The sequence below is a fragment of the Mobula birostris genome, chromosome 10, assembly GCF_030028105.1.
Source record: "Mobula birostris isolate sMobBir1 chromosome 10, sMobBir1.hap1, whole genome shotgun sequence".
Classification (NCBI taxonomy): Eukaryota; Metazoa; Chordata; class Chondrichthyes; order Myliobatiformes; family Myliobatidae; genus Mobula; species Mobula birostris.
Window position 1 is genome coordinate 108399604 of NC_092379.1, and position 27017 is coordinate 108426620.

Sequence of the window (27017 nt, forward strand, 5' to 3'; positions counted from 1 at the left end):
TAGAATGATCACTACAGTTTAGTAATGCCCTCGACACTTAAAGCACAAAAGGATGGCACAGTCTAGCCTCTTTGGAAGCTACAAAACGTAGTCATTTTCCACAGTAAAATGACAGACATATAGCACGATCTGAGAATAGAGACAGCACCTTCTGCAGTTCTACCTTAATTCCTCGGCCGGGCTTTAATCACCTGACACGGCGGCGCCGCCATTTTGGCGGTGAGTGCCCGAGAAACCGGAAGAGCCCGGCCCGAGGGGGCAGGAAAGGAGGGAGGGAGGGAGCTGAGAAACGCTGGCCGAATATCGCCGGGCTTCCCACCAAATACTCCCAAATCAGATATGCTTGAAAATTCCACTTGCTCTCTCGGTTAGTCGCGCGAGCGAGCTTTTCTCCCCGAGGAAATAAACGCTTTCTTTTTGGAACAACTCGATTTCGCTTACGGAAAAGGGCATAAAATTTGTTGACTCGATAAGTTTACCTCTTTTTTTTCCCCTCTGAATTCAAGTGTCTTGTCATTTCGATTTTCTTTGGTGGGACCGAGGGGGTCCTGAAGCTTTTTGGAACACCTTCCGTGCTATTTGGTCAGAGTGTAGCGTCTATACCCAAGGAGGGATCGGATCATGTCGGGCCAGTCGATCACGGACAGGATCACCGCGGCCCAGCACAGCGTCACCGGCTCGGCCGTTACCAAGGCGGCGTGTAAGGCCACCACACACGAGGTGATGGGCCCTAAGAAGAAGCACCTTGACTGTGAGTACTCGAAGGCAAAGACAAGGGCGGGGAGTGCAGTGGTGAAGACAGGCCTTCTAGTTCCCCTGTGACCTTTTCACATAATTATTCATTACCGCGTATCTCCGGATTCACTAGATGTTGAGTCAAACCGTATGTGAAAGAATTGTGAAAAAAGTAAAACAGTCCTTTGGTGAATTTCATTTCACTAGAACTTGGCTGAGTCTTTCATCCTTTAAATTTCCTCTCTATATGTCACAAGGAAGATTAGACTCTGCGATGTGGCATAGCGATGTGTCCTCGGTGTGAAAATACCTGAACTTGGGCTGTTTCCGACGGTGTGAGAATAAAACTACACCTGCTCACTCCATCCATTGTGATCTGGAAATCTGCTTTTTTAGTAACTGATGCCTTGTATCAATATGCACCTTCCTTTACTTATATCTATTGGGTTGCATATGAATGTTACTGTCCAATGATTTCCTGACAGATTTTTTGATATTAAAGGAATCTGGGAATATGGAATTTGGGCAGGAAAATATCCCTGAGGTAGATCAGCTATGATATTGAATTGTGAAACAAGCACAAAGAGCCAAATGCCCTCTTTCTCTCTCATGTTCTTTTGCTCTAGTTCTTTGTAAATTAGAACCTGAGTATTCTACAGCAAGCAGACTGTTGACATAGCCTAACTAAAATTGAATCACTTGGGGAAATTTTACCTGTAGTCCTAACACCATTACCCCTTATCACTCAATTGACAATGAAACTGAGGTTATTGTACTACCCTATGCTTAGCAGTACAAGTAATACATTACGCCATATGGGCCAATACCTGATAACTACCTGAATTCTACATTTTTGGTTTTAATATAAATTATCTGGACCATTGCCCAAAGTGCTTGAAAGTATGTTTGGGAATTGAGAGAAGCTCTTTAGATAGTAATTGCACAAAGCTACCTGGTTAAAGCTGTGACAGAGAGCCTGGGGAAATGTTGAAAGAGGTGCTGCCATTAAAGGAAGTGAATGAAGTAATGTAAGATAGAACAGTATAGCACAGTATGGGCCTTGTGTTTTGTAATTTTTTGGTAAAGGAAGCTTGCATCTTAAATAATTATGATAACATACTATGAGACTGGTATGTAAGATACATTCCTTGCTGCAAGGAGGCTTCTGCTAAATCAGGATTTGTAACCTCCAATGTAGGACTGAAGCCACAATTTTTTTCTTCAGAAGCTGGTATCTTTGCAATTCCAGATCCTGTGATGGCTCAGTTTTTGAGTTTATTCAAAAGAGAGCTGCAGGTTTCCAGATATTAAGGGAATCAATGTTATATGAGAGTAATGCAAGAAAATGAAGCTGAGGTAGATCAGCCATGATAATGGGGATAAACAGTCTACAAGGGCCTATTTGTACCTCTTATTCTGTGGTATAATTGTATATGTTCCTTAAAGTTTGAAGCAAAATAAAATGTGGATTTGCTTGAGATATTGATTGAAGTGAATTGGACTTTAAAAGTTTTGGTTTAGTATTCAAAACTCCTTTTTTCAATTAAGAGGAGAAATTGTGAGTGCTGAATTCTAGTTTGCATTGCAGAATTTAAAGCTTCAATTTAGTTGTTACCATTTCTTCCAGCATAAACAAAAAAATAGCTAATCTGTTGTAATGCTAGCTTTAGCTTCCTGTCTGTAAAAGAATCTGTCTGATCTCAGTGTTTCAAGAGTTTTCTGCTTCTACTTCTATTTCATTTTTGCAGTATCTGCAAAATGTTTAGTTACCAAAAATATTTTCTCTTGAAAATGTTTCTCATAGTTTTTTTTAAATCTGTGAATAATAATTGGTCTGTGCAAATTATGAAGGTTGTTACTAGTTGTGTGACTTTATGTAGAGAGAAAGAGAGCACTTCATGGGGGGGAGGGTGCTGGTGAGTAAGTGCACCCTATGAAATCAGTGGGCATTTGGCTGCACCTTAATAATCTGATCCTGGACTTGACTAATGCCAATATCTTTGAACACTTTTCCCATGCATCTGATGGAACTGGGAAAATAGGATTTTTTGTGAAATAATCCTGCAAAAGGTCAGAAAAGTATTTGATTCCTGTTGATTCAGGTTCTTGATGTATGTCTGAGCTTTTCTCTGAAATTGGTTCTTTGTATTCTAATTTTTGCAGCCAGTCAACTGATATCTTAGTTGAGACTAAATTACTGCTGATAATAGAGAAAAGTAAAACTATCAGAAAATATTTAAGGTTCCTAGCAGTTCACACTGGATCAAAAGAGAAAGAAAAGAAAATAATTTTTGATATGGTGCTTTGTAATAACTTGGTAACCTTTTTTGAAAAATAAAGCATATTAGATTTAAGAATTAAAAATTACATGAATGGCTTGTTTTCTAACAAGTGGTGCAGCTAGTGCGTTCTTAAAATTTCATTTTTTTTGTTACTTGTTAAACTGCACCTCAGATCGCTATGTCTCTCACCATTGAGGTAATCTACAAATCTGTAGCATGTGTATAACATTCTTCCTGATATTGCATACTCTTCTTATCTAGCACTGAATTGAAAATTTGCTTATTCTGTTGCTACCTCATGTTAATGAAGGTTTAGTTTTTACATCTGTGACCTAGGATAGCATTCTGGCACAAATAATTTTAAAAGCAGGTATAATAATTCACTAACACGATGAATTCTGCAGATGTTGGAAATTCAAGCAACACACATCAAAGTTGCTGGTGAACGCAAAAGGCCAGGCAGCATCTCTAGGAAGAAGTACAGTGGACGTTTCAGGCTGAGACCCTTCGTCAGGACTGTGCCTCTTCCTAGAGATGCTGCCTGGCCTGCTGTGTTCACCAGCAACTTTGATAATAATTCACTAACCATTTTCCACTTGGCAGGCTGGTCATGTGACAAATTGGAATTAAAATTGACATTCGCAGTAATCGAGGACTAAATGATAAGTCTATTTTGTGACTAAATGTCTATAAACAAAGGGGTTCCACAGAATTTTTTACTTGGTCTTTTGATTTCTGTAATATACAGTTGCAAAAAAATCTGTGAACCCTTTCTAATAACCTGGTTTTCTGCATTAATCATAAAATGTGGTTTGATCTTCATCTAGGTTACAATAATAGACAAACACAATTTGCCTAAGCTAATAACACAAACAACAATTGTACTTCTTGTCAATACTGTGTACACCATTTAAAGAATTAGTCTGGTTCCAAAAAGTATGTGAACCTTTGGGATAATGCCTTCTACAAGAGCTATTTGGAGTCAGATGTTCCAATCACTGAATGCTGGAGGTGAAAAAAGAACCCAAGGGCAACAACAAAAGACCTGCAAGTATCTCTAGAATTTGCTAAAGTCTCTGTTCATGTGTCCATTATATGAAAAACACTGAACAAGAATGGTGTTTATGGAGGGGCACCTCGGAAGAAACCACTGCTCTCCCAAAAAACATTTCTGCATTTCTCAAGTTTGCAAAAGACCACCTGGATGTTCCACAATGCTTCAGGGACAAAATTCTGTGAACAGATGATACAAAATTTGAACTTCTTGGCAGAAATGCACACTGCTTTTTTTGGAGGAAAAGGGGCACTGCACACTGACACCAAAGCCTCATCCTACCTGTGAAGCATGGTGGAAGGAGCATCATAGTTTGGGGCTGCTTTGCTGCCTCATGGCCTAGACAACTTGCAGTCATAGAGAGAACAATGAATTCAAAATTGTATCAAGACATTTTACAAGAGCATGTTGTGGCAGTGGTCCATCACCTGAAGCTTAATAGAAGTTGGATGATGCAACAAGACAATGATCTAAAAGGCGAGTAAATCAACAACAGAATGGTTTAAAAAGAAAATTTGTGTTTGGAAGTGGCCAAGTCAGAGTCCTGACTTTAACCTGATTGAGATGCTGTGGCATGACCTGAAGAGGGATGTGTATGCAAGGTATCCCAGAAATATTGATGAACTGAAACAGTTTTGCATGGAGAAATGGTCTACATGGTGACGGAGGAGAAGATGGCGGCGCGACGCAGCTTGCGCAGCCACTCCAGTGAATGATATCTGTAATCTGTCAAGTAGGGTGCCGTGCACAATTCTGATTTGATGGAGACAGACGTGAGAGAACGGAGGAACATCTGGAGAAACTTCTGAAATGCCCACTTCGCTGTCGCTGCTATTGTGTGGTCCAGAATCTCCGGAGGGGAAGGCCCGGAATCCTCGGCTTTGCTTGTTGCTCGGCGGCCGGGACGGGGTCGAAGCGCTCGGCAGAGATGGTGCTCAGTGTCGCAGGGCTGCTCGGAGGCTCAAAATTTTCGGACAAACTTGGAGTCGGCTGGGGTCGGGTGCTTCCAATGCATTGACAGTTGTCGGTGCATGGAGGTTTATGGCAGAGAGAGTTTCTCCCTTCTGCCGCCTGCTATCGGGGACTATTGGGAGTCGATTGGAACTTTGAGACTTTTTTTTACCGTTTCCGTGGTCTGTTCTTTATCAAATTATGGTATTGCTTCGCACTGCCTTAACTATATGTTATAATTATGTGGTCTTGTCAGTGTTAGTCTTTGGTTTGTCCCTTTTTTTGTGATATCACTCTGGAGGAACATTGTATCATTTCTTAATGTATGCATGCATTTCTTGATGACAATAAATGAGGACTGAGTGTCCTCATAATCTAAAAAAAACCAAAAAATTCTTCCACCATTGTGCAAGTCTGTTCAGCAGCTACAGGGAACTTTTGGTGGAGGTTACTGCTGCTAAAGGAAGTTCTACCGGTTCTTAAATACAAAGGTTCACATACCTTTTCTAGCCTGAACTGTAAATGATAAACAATGTGTTCAATAAAGACATGAAAAGTACTATTGTTTGTGTTATTGGTTTAGGCAGATCGTGTTTGTCTATTATTGTGACTTAGTTGAAGATCAAACCACTTTTTATGAATAATTAACGCAGAAAACCAGGTAACGGCGAAGGGTTCACAAACTTTTCCTTGCAATTATATATCAATTGTATGGGCTAAACTGACAAAATATTTGCAAATTAATCAAAATTTATTTGAGTGCTTGATGGTGCGGAAGACAGGCTTAGAATGCATGAAGTTTTAGATGGTCTGGTCAATTGGTCATAAAAGGGTCCAACGGAATTTCATCTTGAAATGTGGATAAATGTATTTGGCTGTAGGTAGTGATGGAATATATAATACATGACTAATCAGTGTGTGATTAGTCATGTTTTACAGATTCTCAAAGGTAACATAGGTCAAAAGTTATTGCTGTATGCCTTTCATTCATATATGTTTTATAGGTAATAAAGACATATGAATGTTTTCCTTTGAGCTGTGGCACTGAATATAAGAACAAGGAGACTTTGCAAGAACTGTATACTGTGCCAGTTACCTCGCAGCTTAAGAATTACATACAGTCCTGGTCACTGCATGACAGGAAAGATGTGACTGTTTTGGAGAAGATGCAGATACAATTGCCAGATTGGAAAGTTGTACGATGAAGAAAGATTTTGGAGCTCGGATTGTTCTGTTTGGAACAGGGGAGACTGAAGGGAGACTTAATTCATGTGTTTTAAAAAAAAACTGAGGATCTGACATGGTTTTTTAAAAAAAAGGAATACCCTATTTCACTCATCAGAGCGATAGAAGATTTAAAGTGATTGAAGGAGATGGGAGAAGCTTTTTCATGACCATGGAGATTTGAAACCCATTGCCTAAAAGAATGGTAGAGGGAAAAACTCTCATCACATTTAAATTGTACCTGGCTTTGTACCAAAAGAGCTGTAACCTGCAGGGCTGAATAAGTACAGAAAGGTCAAATTCGACTGAACAGCATTTCTCCTGCATTAGTTTGTCCAAGTCTATGCAACTCTGAAAGTGGCAATGCACCTGGTCAATCAACACCACTTCTTTGGTCAAGTGTCTCAGCTCCTGAGGAGATTGAGGTGAATGGCGCTCTCCTCTTCCCACTCCCCCTGCCACCCCCCCCCCATTCTAACAAGTTTTTACAGAGTACCATTAAGAGTGTCCTGACCAGTTGCTTCCCTGTCTAGTATGAGAATTGCAAGACATTTGACCGCAAAGCCCTAAAAAGGGTTGTGAGGGCTGCTGAGAGGATCATCGGGGTCTCTGTTCCACTTGTCAGCGGTATTTGTCAGGAGTTTTGCATGTGCAGGTCCCTTGGCATTGTCAGTGATTCCTCCCATCCATCCAACTATCTCTTTGGACCCCCCTCCCCCCAAAACCATCAGGTGGGAAATACTGTAGCATTAGAACAAGAACTGTAAGGATGCGAACTAGCTTCTTACTCCAGGCTGTAGGACTGCTGAATTTTCTGCCACACCCAGGTCTGATCATGCATGAAGCACCAGTAGTGTTATACTGTTTACTTTATAACTTGTGTTGTAAATGCACCTTATTATTAATTTACTTTAATATTACTCTGTGCAATGTTTGAGAGTTATATGTACTGTATGCACCTTGGTTTGGAGGAGTGTTATTTCGTTTGGTGGTATACATGTGAACAGTTGAATGACAATGAACTTGAACAAACTGTGGCAAAGAAGATATTTTGCATATTTGCGTTCATTGCTTAAGGCATAAGAATCAGGATGTCATGATGCAGTTCAATAAAACTTTGGTTAGACTACAATTGGAATATTACATACAGTTCTGATCATCATATTATAGGAAAGATGTGGAGGTTTTGGAGCAGGTACAGAAAAGAATTACTGAGATGTTGCTTTAATTACAGGGTATTAGCTTTTACAAGAAGTTGGAGAAATTTAGGTTATGTTCTTAGGTGCCTGGAACACGTTTCCTGTGATAACAGTGGAAACAGATACAGTACTGGCATTCTTCATACTTTTAGATAGGTATGTGGATATGCAGGGAATGCAAATTAGGGTTATAGATCATTTGCAGGCAGAAGGAATTAGTTTATCATCATGCTTGGTGCAAATATGAGTTTAGGAATAGGTCTTTGTTCCTACTGTTGTATGTATTTTAAATTTTCTGTGACTTAGGGCTACGCACTGTGTGAAGCTCTAATGGATTAGAGTGTAAAGAAAAGAGAAACAGCTCTATTCATTTTATTAAGGGCTTCACAGAGCAAGATACTGCACAGATCTTAAAGGAATTTGGTAGGCATTTATAGCTGCTTACTTGTAAAGGATGTGAGCGTGATTTATGAAAATGGATATCAATCTAAAAGGGGTAAACGTAATGTAATATTTTCCAGTGCTGTTTTAAAATGGAGGTACTGGGTTATTTTTTCAGAGTGTTCTTAATCAGTTGAGGTGATGGTGCTTTGAAAACTGGGTCGTGCTTCAAGGTGCCAATATATGAAACATTACTGTGGAGATGTACAGTAAACTGTGCCACTGTCCAGTAACTGAATGAACACACTACTGAAAAACTGTAGTTCTACATCCATATGAATCAATGAATTCAATGGAAAAGATCAAGGAGAATTTGAATATTATCAATTGAAATCAAGTTGAACCTGAAGATAGCAGAATTGGGATTAATTTAATGGACAGTGGTGAGGAAAAAAGTTATTATGGCTGGTTGGTTCTGATTTCTAAGGCTGTAGTCTGAAGAAAAGCATACATGGAAAAAAAGTAATAATTATAGATGTAGATTTTCAAAAAAAAAATCAAAAGAATGTATACCACAGAAGAACTGCGCTGAAGATTCCTGATTCCTTCCTGGAAAGACAGGTTTATTAGAGGAGGAGAAATTTAGTATGCTAGCTCTCTATTCGTTAGAGCTTCAATGAATGAGAGGCCTCCTCATTGAAAGCATAATCATAGAGCCATGCAGCATGAAATGTACAAAATTCTGTGAAGGTAAAACTGAGTTGATACATGGATTGATTGTTCCACAAACAAAGATCAGGGATCATAAAATAAGTAATAATTATTTAGGACAGAAATGCGAAGACATTTCTTAAGAATTTTCTTGTAATATTTGGAATCCTCTACCACTGGAGGACTCTTAAGTTTGTTATAGTCATAGTAATATTTTATTGATCCCGGGGAAATTGGTTATTGATTTTATTTAAAACAAATTGATGGATGTCTGGATTTTGGTATAAATCTGCCCAATAAACAAGCTTTCATGTACAAAACCTTTGTAACAAAGGGTGTTATTTAACCATATAAAACAATTACAGCATGGAAACAGGCCATCCCGACCCTTCTATTCCGTGCTGAACTCTTACTCTCACCTAGTCTGACCGACTTGCACAGCCCATAACCTTACATTCCTTTCCTATCCATATAGCTATCCAATTTAACTTTAAATGACAACATTGTACCTGCCTCAACCACTTCTGCTGGAAGCTCATTCCACACAGCTACCACTCTCTGAGTAAAGAAGTTCCCCCTCATGTTACCCCTAAACTTTTGTCCTTTAACTCTCAACTCATGTCCTCTTGTTTGAATTTTCCCCACTCTCAATGGAAAAAGCCTATCCACGTCAACTCTATCAATCCCCCTCATAATTTTAAACACCTCTATCAAGTCCCCCCTCAACCTTCTATGCTGCAAAGAATAAAGACTTAACTTGTTCAACTTTTCTCTGTAACGTAGGAGGTGAAACCCAGGCAACATTTTAGTAAACCTCCTCTGTACTCCCTCAATTTTATTGAGATCTTTCCTATATTTAACTTGCTGCTGCTTAAAAGTTTTGTGTTTTTTTTTTGTAATGAAGGGTGGGGAACACATTGGCTTTCAAACAGATCTATGAAAACCAGTAACATTAATGGCCTTAATGATTTGGTTAATGGGAAAGAGTCCGTTAAATAAACAAGGTGTTTAAAATGGGGTAAAACTTGAGCACCTGTGCTCTTCTATCTGGTAGTGATGACCATTGGATGAATGACTGGTAAGTTTCATCACAAACAAGAGAAAATCTGCAGACGCTGGAAATCCAAGCAACACACACAAATTGCTGGAGAAACTCAGCAGGCCAAGCAGCATCTATGGGGGGAAAAAGAAGAACAGTTGACGTTTTGGGCCGAAAGCTGAAATGTCGACTGCACCTTTTTCCATAGATGCTGAGTCTGCTGAGCTCCTCCAGCATTTTGCGTGTGTTGATAAGTTTCTTCATGTATGTTTCACCTTGTCAGAATCCTCACTGGGAGGAGATTGACAAGTTTCTAATTTTGTTTTGCTATTAAAGGGCAGCTAGTATCCCTTATGAAAATTAAAGCTAATTCTGCATGCTTGTTGTACGTTATTTGTGCGTAATGAAGAGCTATGTAGGAACTTGTTTCCTTCCTTTTCTAGAGACATCTAGATTACAGGAATCAAGCAATACAGGGAAATGGTCTTGAGATTAAAGATCAGCCATGATCTTGTTGAATGGCAATGCATTCTAGAATGCTAGACGGGCCACCTAGTCAGTGGTTCTCAACTTGGGGCTCATATGACCCCCCAGGGTGCCATGCCAGATTTCATAGGGACCACAAGTGAAAAAACAAGAAACCCGAGGGTCACAGGAGTTTCTGAATGGGCCATGAGAAGTTTACTATTTTGATGAATAATATCAAAATATACAAATAAAAAAGAAATGAATATATGTAAATTAATTGAATCCTGAATGAAATGAATGGGAAAATATGCTAAATCATGTGTGTAGGGTGTGGTGAATTGTTATCTCTGCTCCTGCTTGACCATGCTCAAGCAAAATTCAAACATACAAGCAAAATTTCTGGATAGCTGGTGATATTCAAAATAAGTTTACACAGCTCTGGGAGAAAGAAAATTTGCTTTTAACTGCATTTCCACCTATTATCTGGTTGAAAGTAGTTTTAATCTTGCTCTTCACATGCTATCAAAAGCTTGTAACAGTCTTGATGTTGTGAAAAGAGGTGATCTTCAATTATCTTTTACCAAGTTGCTACCAGATGTTCTAAAACTCATTAGTTTGCATCAGTTACAAGGATCTCACTGAATATCCAAAGTAACAATATTTAGTGTTTTTCATTTGTTGGAAGAATATTATATACATTATAAATAAAGTGCAGGTTTCCCCCGCCATCTGAAGGTAGAATGTTCCTAAGAAACAGTTCAGAAGCCGGAATGTCGTAAAGTGAAGAAGCAATTACCATTTATTTATATGGGAAAAATTTGTGAGCGTTCGCAGACCCAAGAAATAACCTATCAAATCATGCCAAATAACACATAAAACCTAAAATAACAGTAACATGTAGTAAAAGCAGGAATGATATGATAAATACACAGCCCATATAGAGTAGAAATACTTTTCTACAATCATTGCCGCACTGTCCACGGTAGCGAAAATCTCACGCAAGCGCTCTCGGCAGAAACATTCTCTCTAGTAACCTTTAAGCTATGAAGCTGCCAAATCATACCAAATAACATAAAAATACACAGCCTATGTAAAGTAGAAATAATGTATGTACAGTGTAGTATCATTTTTAAGAAAAAAGTCGAAATAAACAAGCTAATTAATTAGGTGCCGCCTGGCACATAAATGTCGGCCCAGATCAGAGGCGATTACCAATTGTGTTGTCTCTGATTGGGCCGACATTAAAGATGTGCTGGGTGTGTCCTGGCTACCGCTGCATTCTTTGCGGCAATGTATTGGTCCGCGGCCCGGAGGTTGGGACCACTGGGGTGGTGGGACACTGGGGTGTCATCTCATTGTCTGTTTCCATCAGAGCAGGCAGGTCATCTTCTCCTATCTCGAAACGCTTAATTATGTCTAGTTTTATGCTAAGTGTAACACCCTTACAAGCTCTTTCAGGCTTTTCCGATGTCTTAGAACTCATCTTGCTAACGGCTGCTCACGAGCACGTGTTTAAGCAGTGCTGACTAGAATGCAGTTCCGAGGGAGGAGCTTGGCTGCTCGGGGTGTGCACTGCCTTTTTCGTAACAGTGAAAACACCTTCTGTTAGCGAAAACGTCGACTGTACTTCTTCCTAGAGATGCTGCCTGGCCTGCTGCGTTCACCAGCAACTTCGAGATTTACCAGGATGCTGCCCGATTTAGTCATAGTCATACTTTATTGATCCCGGGAGAAATTGGTTTTCGTTACAGTTGCACCATAAATAATAAATAGTAATAAACCATAAATAGTTAAATAGTAAAAAGTAAATTATGCCAGGAAATAAGTCCAGGAAAAGCCTATTGGCTCAGGGTGTCTGATCCTCCAAGGGAGGAGTTGTAAAGTTTGATGGCCACAGGCAGGAATGACTTCCTATGACACTCTGTGTTGCATCTCAGTGGAATGAGTCTCTGGCTGAATGTACTCCTGTGTCCACCCAGTACATTATATAGTGGATGGGAGACATTGTCCAAGATGGCATGCAACTTTGACAGCATCCTCTTTTCAGACACCACCCGTCAGAGAGTCCAGTTCCATCCCAACGATATCACTGACCTTACGAATGAGTTTGTTGATTCTGTTGGTGTCTGCTCCCCTCAGCCTGCTGCCCCAGCACACAACAGCAAACATGATAGCACTGGCCACCACAGACTCAGAACATCCTCAGCATCGTCCGGCAGATGTTAAAGGACCTCAGTCTCCTCAGGAAATAGAGACGGCTCTGACTCTTCTTGTAGACAGCCTCAGTGTTCTTTGACCAGTCCAGTTGATTGTCAACTCGTATCCCCAGGTATTTGTAATCCTCCACCATGTCCACACTGATCCCCTGGATGGTCACCGGTACCTTAGCTCTCCTCAGGTCTACCACCAGCTCCTTAGTCTTTTTCACATTAAGCTGCAGATAATTCTGCTCACACCATGTGACAAAGTTTCCTACCTAGCCCTGTACTCAGCCTCATCTCCCTTGCTGATGCATCCAACTATGGCAGAGTCATCCAAAAACTTCTGAAGATGACAAGACTCTGTGCAGTAGTTGAAGTCGGAGGTGTAAATGGTGAAGAGAAAGGGAGACAAGGCAGTCCCCTGTGGAGCCCCAGTGTTGCTGATCACTCTGTCGGACACACACTGTTGCAAGCACACGTATTGTGGTCTGCCAGTCAGGTAATCAAGAATCCATGACACCAGGAAAGCATCCACCTGCATCGCTGTCAGCTTCTCCCCCAGCAGAGCAGGACAGATGGTGTTGAACGCACTGGAGAAGTCAAAAAACATGACCCTCACAGTGCTCGCTGGCTTGTCCAGGTGGGCGTAGACACTGTTCAGCGGGTAGACAATGGCATCCTCAACTCCTAGTCGGGGCTGGTAGGCGAATTGAGGGGGATCTAAGGGAGCTAGGGCTTTACTCTTTGGAGAGAAGGAGGATGAGAGGAGACATGATAGAGGTGTACAAGATAATAAGAGGAATAGATAGAGTGGATAGCCAGCGCCTCTTCCCCAGGACACCACTGCTCAATACAAGAGGACATGGCTTTAAGGTAAGGGGTGGGAAGTTCAAAGGGGATATTAGAGGAAGGTGTTTTACTCAGAGAGTGGTTGGTGTGTGGAATGCACTGCCTGAGTCAGTGGTGGAGGCAGATACACAAGTGAAATTTGAGAGACTACTAGACAGGTATATGGAGGAATTTAAGGTGGGGCTTATATGGGAGGCAGGGTTTGAGGGTCGGCACAACATTGTGGGCCGAAGGGCCTGTACTGTGCTGTACTATTCTATGTTCTATGTATAAAAGATTTCATGTGCAGGCAGTCCCCGGGTTACAAACGAGTTCCATTCCTGAGTCCATCTTTAAGTCGGATTTGTACGCAAGTCGGAACAGGTACATCTGGTATTAGTGTCAGTTAGTCAAACGTTTGTCTCAGTATATAGTATATATTTTACCTTTCTATGCATATAGAACACAAGAAACGTATGTATTTCAGTAATTAAACCACTGCGTTTAGTAATAATTGTGGCTTTCATTGGGGCAGGGCCTTTCAGATGATCCATTATTCTCACTTTATCCTTTAGAATTGTTCATTCGTTGACCAACTGTAGCCTAACGCTTTTCCAGTGACCAATGGCGTTTCATCTCTTTCCGATCGCTTTATTATTTCCACTTTATTTTCAATCGTGATCATTTTCCGTCAACGGAACAGAAACACTGTGAATTCAGCAGCAGCCACGGGCGGCGAGTCCTGAGCTCCCCCGGGTCCTAAAGTCCACCTGCACTGAGACAGTTTAAATGGGACGTGGGGGTGGTGCTGACTGGAAAGTGGGGAGGCGGTCAGGGTGTATCTTGCTAAGAAAAATTTAAGCCAAGTACAAAGTTGCACACTCAACACAGTGTTAACAGCAATGTGATCCGACTTAAAATGGCGGACGCCGATGAATTTTTAATATAATAGGCTTTATGGCGGGCCATTCGTAGGTATGAGTTGTTCGTAAGTTGGACGTTCGTAACACGGGGACAGCCTGTGTTTGGATGCATCTTAGCTGATGAGAAGCAGCTTGTTACCTTGTTCAAAATTAGCACTTGGTTTAATCTTTGAAACTACAAGCTATAGAGCCTAAATCCAGTGTTAGGGGAGTTATTTGGAGAAGATTGAGGGACAAGATTTATGTTCACTTGGAAAGGCAGGGGCTAGTTAGAAATTGGCACAGTTTTGTGAACGGGTATTGTCACGAATATGGTTGAGTTCCATGAGGAAGTAACCAAAGATTTTGAAGATGGGGTGATGGATGTTGTCTATGGATTTTAATAAGGTTTTTACTTGGTGTGTTGATTCGGAACGTTAGAGCACAAGGGATTCAAGGTATATTAGCAGACTGGATTTACAATCCAGTAAGGAGATGGAGAGAGAGGGAAACAGGAATAGGGAATGGTGAAAGTGGTGGGCAATTACCGGCAGTTCAAGAAATCAATGTCCATGCCATTAGGTTGGAGGCTACCCAGACGGAATATAAGGTGTTGCTTCTCCAACCTGAGTTGCTCTGACTTATCTATTTTACAGTTCCTTCACCATTCCTGTTTTCCCCCTCTCCTATCTCTTACCTGCCTATCGCCTCCCTCTAGTGCTCCTTCTCTTCCCCTTTCTTCCATGATCTTGTGACCTCTCCTATCAGATGCCTCTTCTTCCAGCCCTCTATCTCTTCCACCAAAAATCTTCCCAGCTCTTTACTTTACTCCTCCCCCTCTCTGGGTTTCATCTATCGCCTGCCACCTTCTTGCTCTGACCTCAACTTTTTTTTCCTCTCCTGATGAAGGGTTTCAGCCCGAAACATTGACCTTTTATTCATTTCCAAAAATGCTGCCTGACCTACTGAGTTCCTCCAGCATTTTGTGTGTTTTGCCTTGAATTTCCAGTATCTGCATACTTTCTTATGTTTATGTAACTGCCAAGGAAAGTTGTTGAAAGTAGATTGATGTCATTGAAATAAATAGTATGGGCTCAAGGGATTAGTGCTTTCCAGAGGCAATTTAGGTAATTATTGAGAAAGTGCAAATAAGGATAACTTAATAGCAAGCTGTCTTTCCTGTGGTGACTTCACGCCTTGAAATCCAGCATAGTGCATATTATTGTACGTGGTGTTTTGCATGTTGTAATAGGAACTTTGAACCTCTGTAACTATCCACATGATGGAATTGCAAAGTGTACTGGTATCTGGAAGTTAGACAGAGATAAATTCAAACTACGTATGTAGCTTAGAATTGCACAACCACATGTAGATATTAAAAGTCAGCAGAATATGATCTAATTTCCTCATCCATCAGGAACATGACCAAGGATTTGCAAATGAATTACGTAACCTCAACAATTTTATGATTTCATTTTAAATGTCTGGTGTTAAAGGCCATTCCTATTACCATTTGTGAAAGAGGCAGTGATCTGCATTTTGAACTGCTGTACCCTTTATGTTGAAGGCTTATTTAGAGTGCGTGATGATGAAAAAATGCAGAATTATTTCCATGCCAGGCTGGTAAGAGACCTGAAGGGAAGCTTAAACAACAGGAATTCTGCAGATGCTGGAAATTCAAGCAACACACATAAAGGTTGCTGGTGAACGCAGCAGGCCAGGCAACATCTCTAGGAAGAGGTGCAGTCGACGTTTCAGGCCGAGACCCTTCGTCAGGACTCGGCCTGAAACGTCGACTGCACCTCTTCCTAGAGATGCTGCCTGGCCTGCTGCGTTCACCAGAACTTTTATGAAGGGAAGCTTGCTGGTGACAACATTGTCATGGGTCTCCTACCATGTCTTTCTGTGTGACTGAAGTTGAGGATTGAGATTGCAGTTTAAGAAACCTTAGCAAGTTGTTGCAGAGTATGTTGTAAACAATACAGACAAGTTATTGCTGAATGATTCCTCAGCATGATGAATCTGACTAACTTGTTCTGGGTGGTGTTGAACATAAAGAGAAATAAGAGTTACTCTGCAGTGCTCTTGTGAGGGTCAGAGGGAAAGATGTGTTGAATGTATGCGGCAGCTTCTGGTAATCAAAAAGCTAAGGAATCCAACTAAAATGTCACCAAAACAGTACAGCATTGTGGGCCGAAAGGCCTGTATTGTGCTGTAGGTTTTCTATGTTTTCCTATGTAAAAATACCTCCTTTACTGAGGTAAATTGTGTTAAATTATCGCAATAAGCAGTGAAGGGGTGAGTAATGGCGACAGGGGTTTGGAGGAATGAGCTGGGATGATGTGTTGCAGAATCATTGCAGGTGGAGATCTAACACCTGGGAGTAAGGCTGGATTGCTCTGGGGGCAGTAAGAAGTCATGGCCCGAGCAGAGGAGATTTGGTGTCCATGAAACTGGTCCAGGTGTGAGGTTGGGTCATTCTGGGCAACAAGTTGATTGAAGAGCTTGAGGGTGGCTTTCGGTTGGGCGATGAAATCTGGGCCCAGAGCGCATTGCTGGGTAGCGTGGTCTAGACCTGGAGCCTTTTGCAGCAGTGATGCCTGGGTTATAGGGCGAGGTACAATATGCTGTTTAGACAATTTAAATGGTGGCCCCAGATTGGGAGCGAGAGCCAATTTCGCTTGCTTTCTGTGATCTTCATTCCTCTTCCGAGAGCACCAGAACCTTTCGTTGTTGCATTGTTTGAACAATTTAAACACAAACCCAGATAGACAGGGTGTTGGGATCTGTGGCAAGAGCTGATTTCGCTTGTTCTTGATGGTTGTCTACATAGGGCAGAGGTTATGAAGACTGCTCTGTGCCTGCTAATATGATGAACTGATAAGTGAAGCTTTGGGCCTGCTTTGGGTTTTGAAAAAAAACCTTTGAACTTTTGGGTTCGGATCTGAGGACTCAGCTTCGGTTCGGAATGCTGTGTTCAGTTCTATTGTTTGCACACTTTGTATTTTTTTTCTTTTTCATGCACATCGAGTGTTAGTCTTTTATTTTTACTTAATTAGGTTTTTTCGGGTTTCTTGCTTTTAGGCTAACTGTGAGCAAGCAAATCTCAAGGTTATACAATTTATACATTCTTTGATAATATGTATTTGAATCTTGAATCTGTAGTGCAGATGGTGAATTACGTTTGAGAAGTCAGGAAGTGAGTCATTTGCTACTGCATATTCGGTTTCTGACCCCCTATAGGTACAGAATTTGTGTTGACAAATTGTGAACAGGATTGAATGTTGTGCAATCAGTTTGACCTTGTGAAGGGGAGGTTTGTAATAGACAACCTGAATATAATTTGTTTGAAGTTACTTCCTTGAAGGAAATCTGCAGAATTGTCCTGGAGTTGAGATGTTTAACCACCATGCATAACCAAAGCCATCCGTTCAATTTTTATCAAGGTTTCTTGACGATGAACTGGGTCAAATGTGGCCTTGGTACCAATGGCAGTCATTCTCACCTTCCTTATCAAGAAGTTTATCTCTTTTTGCAATATTAGGGCCAATATTGTAATTATGCCTGGAGCTTGCACTGAGCAGCTAACTAATTTGTGATATGTAATCTAAAAACATTCAAAGATGCTTTTCAAGAGAAGAGTAAAACCCGATTATCAGTGAGGTTGTCAGAAAGGTACAGTAGCTAGCTCTGAAGCAAAGGATTTGTATGGGGAAGTAGGAATCTTGTTGGAGTCAACTGTGTAATGGGCTAGATTATAGTTGACCTACCTTGCAGCATGTACAAGTTCCTGTCCTGGGTGAATGAATTTATCAACTAGGAACAAGTAGATAAATGTTGTTGTATGGCATGGCCTGTGATTCAAATTGAATTCCAGGCCAAGCCATACATCAACGTTTATCTACCAGCCTGCAGCTATTTTTTTTCATCCAGATCGATGACCCTTGGTACAAATGAATAATGGCTGTACCAGATGTAAAATTTAAGTGTGTGTGGCTTCTTGGCTCAGTGCAATCTGCATCCACCCCTAGACTAGGTGTTGAATTCAGAACTAAGCTGAAAGATCAGTTGTAGACCTACATGAATCACTTGCAGGTGAAGGCAAAACACAAGTACTTTCAGTCGAGCCAATCTCTGCCTCACCTCACTAGATAAAGAAACCTTTATCCAGTCCTTGCTTTTTTTTTATAACTTGCTGCTCTGTCCATACCAATGCTTTCCTTCCACTTCCACACTTTATAAAATAATACTTGTACAAATCTATCTTACCGTGAATAAACTAGGTTTGGTTCTTTTCTAACTCCTATGCTCACTGATCCACAATGAAATGGGAACTGTTGAGAGCATATAATCTCTGCTTTGGAACCTCAGTTACCAAGTTGCAATATGCAGGTAATGCTTGTATCTTTACATATTTGGATGCAGAGCTTCAAGTTGTTTGCTGCCTCATTCCTTTGAGCATTTGATAGAAAGTAGAACAATAGCACCCAACAATATAAGGTCCTTGATGGGACCACTTTCCATATTGCCACCATTAGCAAAAGAGGACATAGCTGATGAAGTTCATTACTGGCAACATGCCTGCGTGGCCTTTGGTCACCTGTGGTAAAGTGTGTACAAATATTAAAATCTCAAGCCCAGCACAAAGCTCATATCTAATTGCTGCAAACATAATGTAGATATTCAGACCAACTCTGCAGTGTACTGGTGGCAAATGAATCTCCTGAATGAAGGAAGAGAATTGCTGTATTAATGATCCTTCATTCACTTACCACAACCTTTGCCTCAACTGTTCACAGGGTTGCCTTCATCTCAAACTCTATAGCTTTGAAGTCTATAAACCTGACTTTGCCTACCAGTTTTCTTTTAGAAATCATTCTTTTCCCAGCTTCAGTTTGTGTCATAATATCTTATTCTTGTATTTTGTATTTTTTTAAAATCTTTTCTGTTTTGATGAGTGCAAATCTTCAACATGTTTTATAATTGTGGGCTGTTGTTTTTAAGGGGAATTCCAGAGCACAGGACTGAAATATCTTAAAGGTGTGTCAGTTTTGTTACAGGTGAAGCTTGATAAAGTTCTTGAATGTTTCAGCTTGGTACAAAAGTGTGGAGGTAACCATAGTGGTAGCTTGGTACAATGTGGAGAACAGTGGATGCTTTCTCTCTGTTGGACACAGCTGGTTTTGTACGGAGTATTAGAAAGTCTAATCATTGCTGCTTGTGCTCTATATGTGATCCCAGATCTACAATGTTATGCTTGACTCTTGACGGTGCTCTGAAATTTTGGACAATGGCAAGTGGCAATGGCTACTAAATGCTAACATTGCTTGTGATAGCCATATGTTCTATAAATTCTTAAAGTTGACTAAGTCTTAAAATTAAAGACCAGAATCAAAGTACCGTGAAATATCTATGGTTCTTGGTCCACCATGAAGACAAATTATATTAAAGCTATAGAGTCAAAGAAAGCTACAGCACAGAACAGGCCCTTTGGCCCATCTAGCCAATGCTGGCCCATTGATCTGCACCTGGACCATAGCTCTCCATACCCCTTCCATCCATGTACTTCTCCAAACCTCTCTTGTATGTTGAAATCAAAATTGCATCCATCACTTGTGCTGGCAGCTCGTTCCACATTTTCACTGCCCTTGAGTAGAGAAGTTTCTCCTCATGTTCCCCTTAAACATTTCATCTTTCACTCTTAAACCATGACCTCTAGTTGTAGTCTCAGCCAACCTCAGTGGGAAAAGCTTGCATTTACCCTATCTATTGTGGTGCTAGAAAGTTTGTGAACCCTGTAGAATTTTCTCTATTTTTGCATAAATATGACCTAAAATGTGATCAGATCTTCATGTAAGTCCTAAAATTAGATAAAGAGAACCCAATTAATTAAATAAATAACATAAAACATTATATGCTTCAGCTCTGGGATGTTGGTGGGCTTCCTTGCATGAACTTCTTGCTTCAGGTCCTTCCACAACATTTCTATGGGATCAAGATCAGGACTTTGAATCGGCCATTCCAAAAAAACAAAATTTCTTCTTTTTAAACCATTCTGTTGTTGATTTACTCTGTAGGGTTTATGTGTTATTGGTATGATTTGGTAGGTTATTTTTTGGGTCTGGGAACGCTCAAAAATTTTTCCCATATAAATTAATGGTAAATGCTTCTTCACTTCACGCCATTTCAGCACGAAAGGTTTCATAGGAATGCTCTACCTTAGCGGGGGAAATACGGGACAAGGGCGATCCCGTATGGGACAAACCAATTTAGCCCAATATATGGGATGTCCCGGCAAATACGAGACAGTTGGCAACCCTATGTTCAAGTTCAACAGTGTAGTGCATGACAAGGAATGAGGAAAGGTGCAGCTGACTCATATCAATTCCTCACGGCCCGGTAGCAGATGCTTTGCGGCCCAGTACTGGTCCACGGACTGGTGGTTGAGGACCGTGAACTAGAAGAGTCATTACGAGGGAAAAGATGAAATATGAAAGCAACCTAGCAAGCAATATCAAAGTAGATTGTAAAAACTTTCTCAATTATGTAAAAAATAAAGGAGAGATGAGAGTGGATATAGGATCGCTAGAAAATGAGGCTGGAGAAATAATAACGGGGGCCAAGGAGATGGCAGATGAACTAAATGAGTATTTTGCATCAGTCTTCACTGTGGAGGACAGCAGCAGTGTGCCAGATGTTGAAAGGTATGGGAAGAGAAGTGAGTGCAGTTAATAATACAAGGGAAAAGGTGCTCAAAAAGCTGAAAGACTTAAGAGTGCACAAGTCACCAGGACCAAATGTACAGCACTCTAGGGTTCTGAAGGAGTTAGCAGTAGAGATTGTAGAGGCATATCTTTCAAAAATCATTGATCTCGGGCATGGTGCCAGAGGACTGGAAAATTGGAAATGTTGCTCCACCCTTGAAGAAAGGAGGAAGGCAGCAGAAAGAAAATTATAGACCAGTTAGCCTGATCTCAGTGGTTGGGAAGATGATGGAGTCAATTATTAGCGATGAAGTTATGGAGTACTTGGTGACACAGGTCATGATAGCACAAAGTCAGCACAGTTTCCTTAAGAGAAAATCTTGCCTGGCGAACCTGTTGGAATTCTTTGAGAAGATTACAAGTAGGATAGATAAAGGGGATGCAGTGGATGTTGTATATTTTGACTTTCAGGAGGCCTTTGACAAGGTGCCACAGATGAGGTTGCTTTCCAAGTTAAGAAAGTTACTGGCATGGTTGGAGAATTGGCTGATTGCTAGGAGGCAGTGAGTGGGAATAAAAAGGATCCTTGTCTGGTTTGCTGCCAGTGACTGGTGGTGTTCTGCAGGGGTCGGTATTGGGACTTCTTTTTATGCTGTATATCAATAATTTAGATGATGGAATAGATGGCTTTATTGCCACGTTTGCAGATAATACAATTGGTGGAGGGGCAGGTGCTGTTTAGGAAATAGGCTGCAGAAGTACTTAGATTAGGAGAATGGGCAGGAGTGGCAAGTGAAATGCAATGTTGGAAAATGCATGGTCATGCACTATGGTTCTAGAAAATAAATGTGCAGACTGTGTTCTAAACGGGGAGAAAATCCAAAAGTCTGAGGTGCAAAGGGTTTTGAGAATTCTTGTGCAGAACACCCTGAAGGCTAACTTGCACGTAGAGTTGGTGGTGAGGAAGGCCAGTGCAATGTTAGCATTTATTTCAAGAGGTTTAGAATACAAGAGCAGGGATGTGATGCGGAAGCTCTATAAGGCACTGCTGAGGCCTAACCTTGAGAATTGTGAACAATTTTGGTTCCTCCTCTAAGGAAAGATGTTCTGGTATTGGAGAGGGTTCAGAGGAGGTTCATAGGATGATTCCAGGAATGAAAGGTTTTTCATACCAGGAAGGTTTGATAGCTCTGGGTCTGTACTAGAAGGATGGGGAGGGGGGGAAGAATCTCATTGAAACCTTTCAAATGTTGAAAGGCCGAGACAGAGTCAATATGGAAAGGATGTTTCCCATGGTGGGGGAATTTAGGACAAGAGGGCATAGCCTCAGAATAGTGGAGCATCTATTTAAAACAGATGCAGAGAAGTTTCTTCAGCCAGGGGGTGGTGAATTTGTGGAATTTGTTACAACAGGCAGCTGTGGAGACCAGATCGTTGGTTGTATTTAAGGCAGAACTTGATTGGTTCTTGATTGGACATGGCATCAAAGGTTTTCAGGAGAAGGCCGGGGAGTGGGGCTGAGGAGGGGAATTCCTCCCTAGGATCCTTCAACTAGTCCTAAATTCTGGTATTTTGTGACATTCTCTATTGATTCCTAAATCCTGATATACCTTCCCCAGTGTACCTTCTTGTTTTAAAATTTTGTACATTTCTTATCACACCATGCCTGTTCTCAATCATGTTTTTAAATCCCATTACTACTCTTGTTTCTAGCTTCCCACAGGTTCCCTTTTCCCTAACTGCAGACGGTTTCTGCTGCCTATTATCTGCAACATTGTTCCTATCATACTTCACTGTGCTGTTTGTTTTGAGACCCAAATAAAAGATAAAATTAACTACATAGTTAAATATGAGACATTGATCAAGGACGTTGTTTTGCAGTATTACTAGGGGAAGAAAAACAAACACTGCTTATATTCTCTCAATATATGAATAGAATCTCCACCTGCAAATTTATATCTTCTGATATATATGAGATGAAATGTTCCAATATTTCACTATCAGGTATAACACAGGAAATACACAAGTATTTCTGTAAATGTTTTCCCACACAGTGAAATTTGTGCAAATTCAGTTAAACAAAATTCGTAATATTATTTTGGTGTCTTAATGAATGTGATATTTTGATCAGCAAAATAGACACAAGATTATTAAGTCGTGATCATGTAATTCTTTGTATGATCTTAGTAAGACCTGTATCAAGTTGTGAGCACAGGGGATATTCAGTGTTTTTGATTTCCATTTATACTAATAGTGTGTTGCTCACACTCCAGTCTTGTGTTTCACCATAACTTAAGTTGCTGAAAGTACGAAATTGGCTCACTTTTTTAATATTCAAACAGTATTTTCTGAAAAACATCCTAGTTGGCAAATTCTTCAACCATAGGCTGTAACAGCCGGCATTACTTTCACCCAGAGACATGTATAATTTCCTGCATGGGGTACTGAATATTATTGGAGAATAGAAATTTTAGTTTGCATTACCCGCTAACAAAGGTCAATTCTGCCCCAAGTTTACTTTTTGATCAGACAGATCAGAAAATAAAGTTACAACGGGAAGATTTGGGAAGGTAGACAAAACTTAGTCAAAGGTGGGTATTTGAAAAAGATGGTGCAAAAAGTTTTAGATCTTGGATCATTGAAATGCATTCTATGGCAGAAGGGGCCATGGAATTTGGAAGATCCCACAAACAAGAACAGGGTGCTCATAAAACCAACAGAGCTATGGGAGGTTCCACATATAGGATCATGGCCACAAATGAATTTAAATCTGTGGATGAGCAGTTTAAATTTTTGTTGTTGATTTAAGATGCGTCATGAATTTGAATATGTCATGCAGCTACTAATCCATCAATCATTCACTTCCACTTAAACACATTTATTCTTCCTGTTTCTGGTGTATGGTTCTGTATTTCTCACTGACATGTATAAACTTGTTTGCATTTGATTAAATCATAAAGATGTGCAATAATAAAGCCTCCCTAGTATTTAGTGCAAGAGTCCTTGGAATTCATTGTAATCTGTTTATTTTGCACTCTTTTGGAGGTTAGGGTTTGGTCCATGCCCCAGGAATTCTCTGTCATGGTTTCATTCAATGGCAAGCCAATATAATTGAAGGCATTTCACTTATGGGGAACAAATTAATGACAGTAGAAATATGGTGCCTATGGTAACTATGGCAGCTTAAGACAGCACTGGTAAACCTCAGCGACTCTTGCTGGCAAAACCTGGCAAATAAAACAAAGAAAACAACTAAGGTCTTGGCCCGAACCGTCACTGTACCTCTTCCTAGAGATGCTGCCTGGCCTGCTGCGTTCACCAGCAACTTTGATGTGTGTTGCTTGAATTTCCAGCATCTGCAAAATTCCTCGTGTTTACGTAACTAAATACTTCATTGATTACACTTTTTTTTGCTAAACCATCACTGCAAACAATAGACTATAACTTCCCTGTCAGAGTTGAGTTTTAAAAAGATCTGGCATTTTTGTAGTTGGAACTGAAGGTGCAGAACAACTGTGGCATGGTGTGTACGGGCTGAATCAAGGCAATAGGGTCTGAACCGGAGAGTGGAGAGACTGGAGTGAGTTTGGAGGAAATTCGATTAGGTAGAACTGAGGCAAGGTGAGTGGAGGTGATGCAGAGTCGAGGCAGAGGGGCCCTGTGTCAGACCTGAGAGCGAGGAAAGACCCAAGGATTGATCGATTTAAATGGCGAGCTGAATTGGAAAGGTTGAGTACGGGCCGAATTGAGGTGGCAGGACACCGACCCGAGAGTGTATCAAAGTGGCAGGGTCCAAGTCTGAGAGCAAAGTCTGGACAGTTTAAGCACTGGCCAGTTTGAAAAGGACAGCGTGTCGGGGCCAGAGACAAGACACGGGCTGGTTCAAATCGCTGCTCCACAAGGTTTACTCATCTCCGCGCTGAACTTCAAATCGTTAACACCACTAGTTTTACTCATCTTTGCACCAAACTCTGCTGTGGGCTGCAACCATCACAGTGTGAACTCACTTTTGTGAACTTCAGCTCTGAATGCTATTTGCTTACTTTTATTGTTTGCATGTTTTTTCTTTGCACGTTGGATGTTTGACGGTAGTCTTTTGTTTTAATGAGTTCTATTGGGTTTCTGTTTTGTAGCTGCCTGTAAGAAGACAAATCTCAAGGTTGTATGAAGTATACATTGATAATAAATGTACTTTGACTATGAAACATGGTTCAGGAAGGACTGGCAGATTGAAAGGGTAGAGTGATAAAGGATTTTTTTGAGGGGAAGGTGAGGATAATGATTCAGTTTCAAAAGGATTGGATTTAGCAACAGTGAATAGTTTAGGAGGGCAACTGGTGTGGAGACTCATTGGTGAATAGCTTATTTAGTTAGAGAGTTGAAAGTTAGTGATGAACTTTGGAAATGACATTATGGTGAAGAGCACTTAAAACAAAAGTGGCATAAAAATGTGGCTTCATCAATAAAGAAGGTACTGGCAGTGAGATACTTGTGAATATGGCAGATACAAATGGATCAGCTGGCTTAATCTTAAAGATAAAATTACACTGCAGTACACAATCCAGAGTGAAATCTCTAATTTTGTTACAGTAGTTGTCTATTTCAATGCATTACCTATTCAGAAAACTGAACTTTTTGATATATATTTGAAAGAATATGAATTTTAACTATGTGCTGTATCTCAATTTGCATGTCTTGAGTTTTGTTTGCTTTTAATGATAAAATAAGTTCATTTATATTAAGGAACAGCAAATGTGATCAATCTCACTATGCACAAATTATAGAGTGGCTTTTTCAAATACTTCAGAATTTGCTTTATTATCACTGACGTGAAATTTGTTTTGTAGCATCAGTACAGTGCAAGACAAAAATTATATAAATGACAAATATAAAATAGATATATGTAAGAGGAATTGTAAGGTAATGTCGATGACCATTCAGACATCTGATGACAAAAGGGAAAAAGCGGTACACTTGGACAAAAATCCATCATGTGTTGCACAATTAAAATTCCAGCAGTGACCAAGACTATATGAAGAAAAGGGCTTAGGCTTTCAATATTTGTTGCAGGTTTTCAGCGCCAAATTTCCAGTCAAAACACGTAGCAAAGTACCTCTGAAATAACCTCTGATTTGAAGCTATTCATTCATTTCCAATGTAAAGTCTTTTAATTAAAGATAACCATAGATAATGGTAGCCTCTCGTGTCTATACCCAAGCTAATACTGTGGATTCTGGTTAATTAAGCCATCAGTTAATAGGGGCAGTCACTTATTTGAAACAACTCTTAAAGAACAAAAGCAAATTAAGAAAATAGTTGGCATTGCCTTTGTTTATTTGGGGGGGAGAAGACTGCTCCCCCCCAAATAAACAAAGGCAATGCTGCTTGACTGGGGGGAAAGACTGTTGCTGAGCAGTTCCTAACTTGCGTCAGTTGCATGTACGGCATGTGGCCATTAGACACTATGCTATGTTTAGAGCGAACAATTTTTAAGTAGCGTCCCTTGTCTGTGTTCAAAAAGCTGTGATTTTTGTCACTGATCATTGGCGAGTAATAAGCAGTAAGACAATTCAGAACTCTTTCATACTGCAGTTTCAAGCATTCAAGCTTGGAGATGCCATCGATGGCCAAGAGTGAAAATGAAACTATTTCACTACTTTGACAAGTTAGGAACAACAAAAATTTGAAGGTATCGACAACCATCTTCAATATTACAATTAAAATGAAGATTTGGAGGATGCAATTGTCGAAAGCACTGTTTGAAGGCAGTCCACTATCTGTACAAGGCGAGGTGCTACGCTGATTTTGTTCATTTACAGTCAATGAAAAGAGCATGTCAGCAAAGACTGAGTTCCTCTGTTGATAACTATAAGGAACTCATATACAGTTTTATAGTACTGTAGTAGTTTTGGCAGTATTCCAAGTTATTCTGTATTTCATTTACATTATATGTTACACCCTATCCTCGTTGTAGGCGTCTTCGGACTATGCGGATTCACAGTTATGCGAGGAACCTATTTCTACCAACTTCTCGTTATATGCATCCAAAATTCACAGTATTGCGAGGAGCACTGCCTTCCCGCCAATACAAGCCACGTGCGTATGCTTCACAGTTTCACTGTTGGGACGAGAAACACCGCTTTCCCACCAATAGAAGTCAGGTGCGCGCGCCTCACAATCTCTCTCCCGCCACTCTTGCATTGGTTTTGGCAAGGTGTGGATGCGAGATCTTAAACTTTCTGTTGGTTTTACCTACGGTGCAGTGATTTTGTGTGTGAAATATTTAACTATGCCTCCTAAGCGTCCGATGTCATGTCTTGGGCCGTCATCCGAGCGGC

The 27017-nt window shown here is 40.5% G+C and overlaps 1 protein-coding gene across 3 annotated transcripts in view; it reads left to right on the forward strand.

Annotated features, from left to right (window-relative positions):
* Positions 1-230: 230 nt before the first annotated feature.
* LOC140204237 (phosphatidylinositol-binding clathrin assembly protein-like) overlaps positions 231-27017 on the forward strand; it is a 132315-nt gene continuing 105528 nt past the window's right edge. For 2 of the 3 annotated variants that reach the window (XR_011887563.1, XM_072270779.1), the window contains exon 1: positions 231-751. Coding sequence is in view for 2 of the 3 variants with exons in the window: in XM_072270779.1 (XP_072126880.1) it covers positions 622-751 (130 nt within the window). In the remaining variant the exon portion in view is untranslated. The remainder of the gene's footprint in view (positions 752-27017) is intronic. The other variant, XM_072270778.1, reaches the window with a different exon arrangement.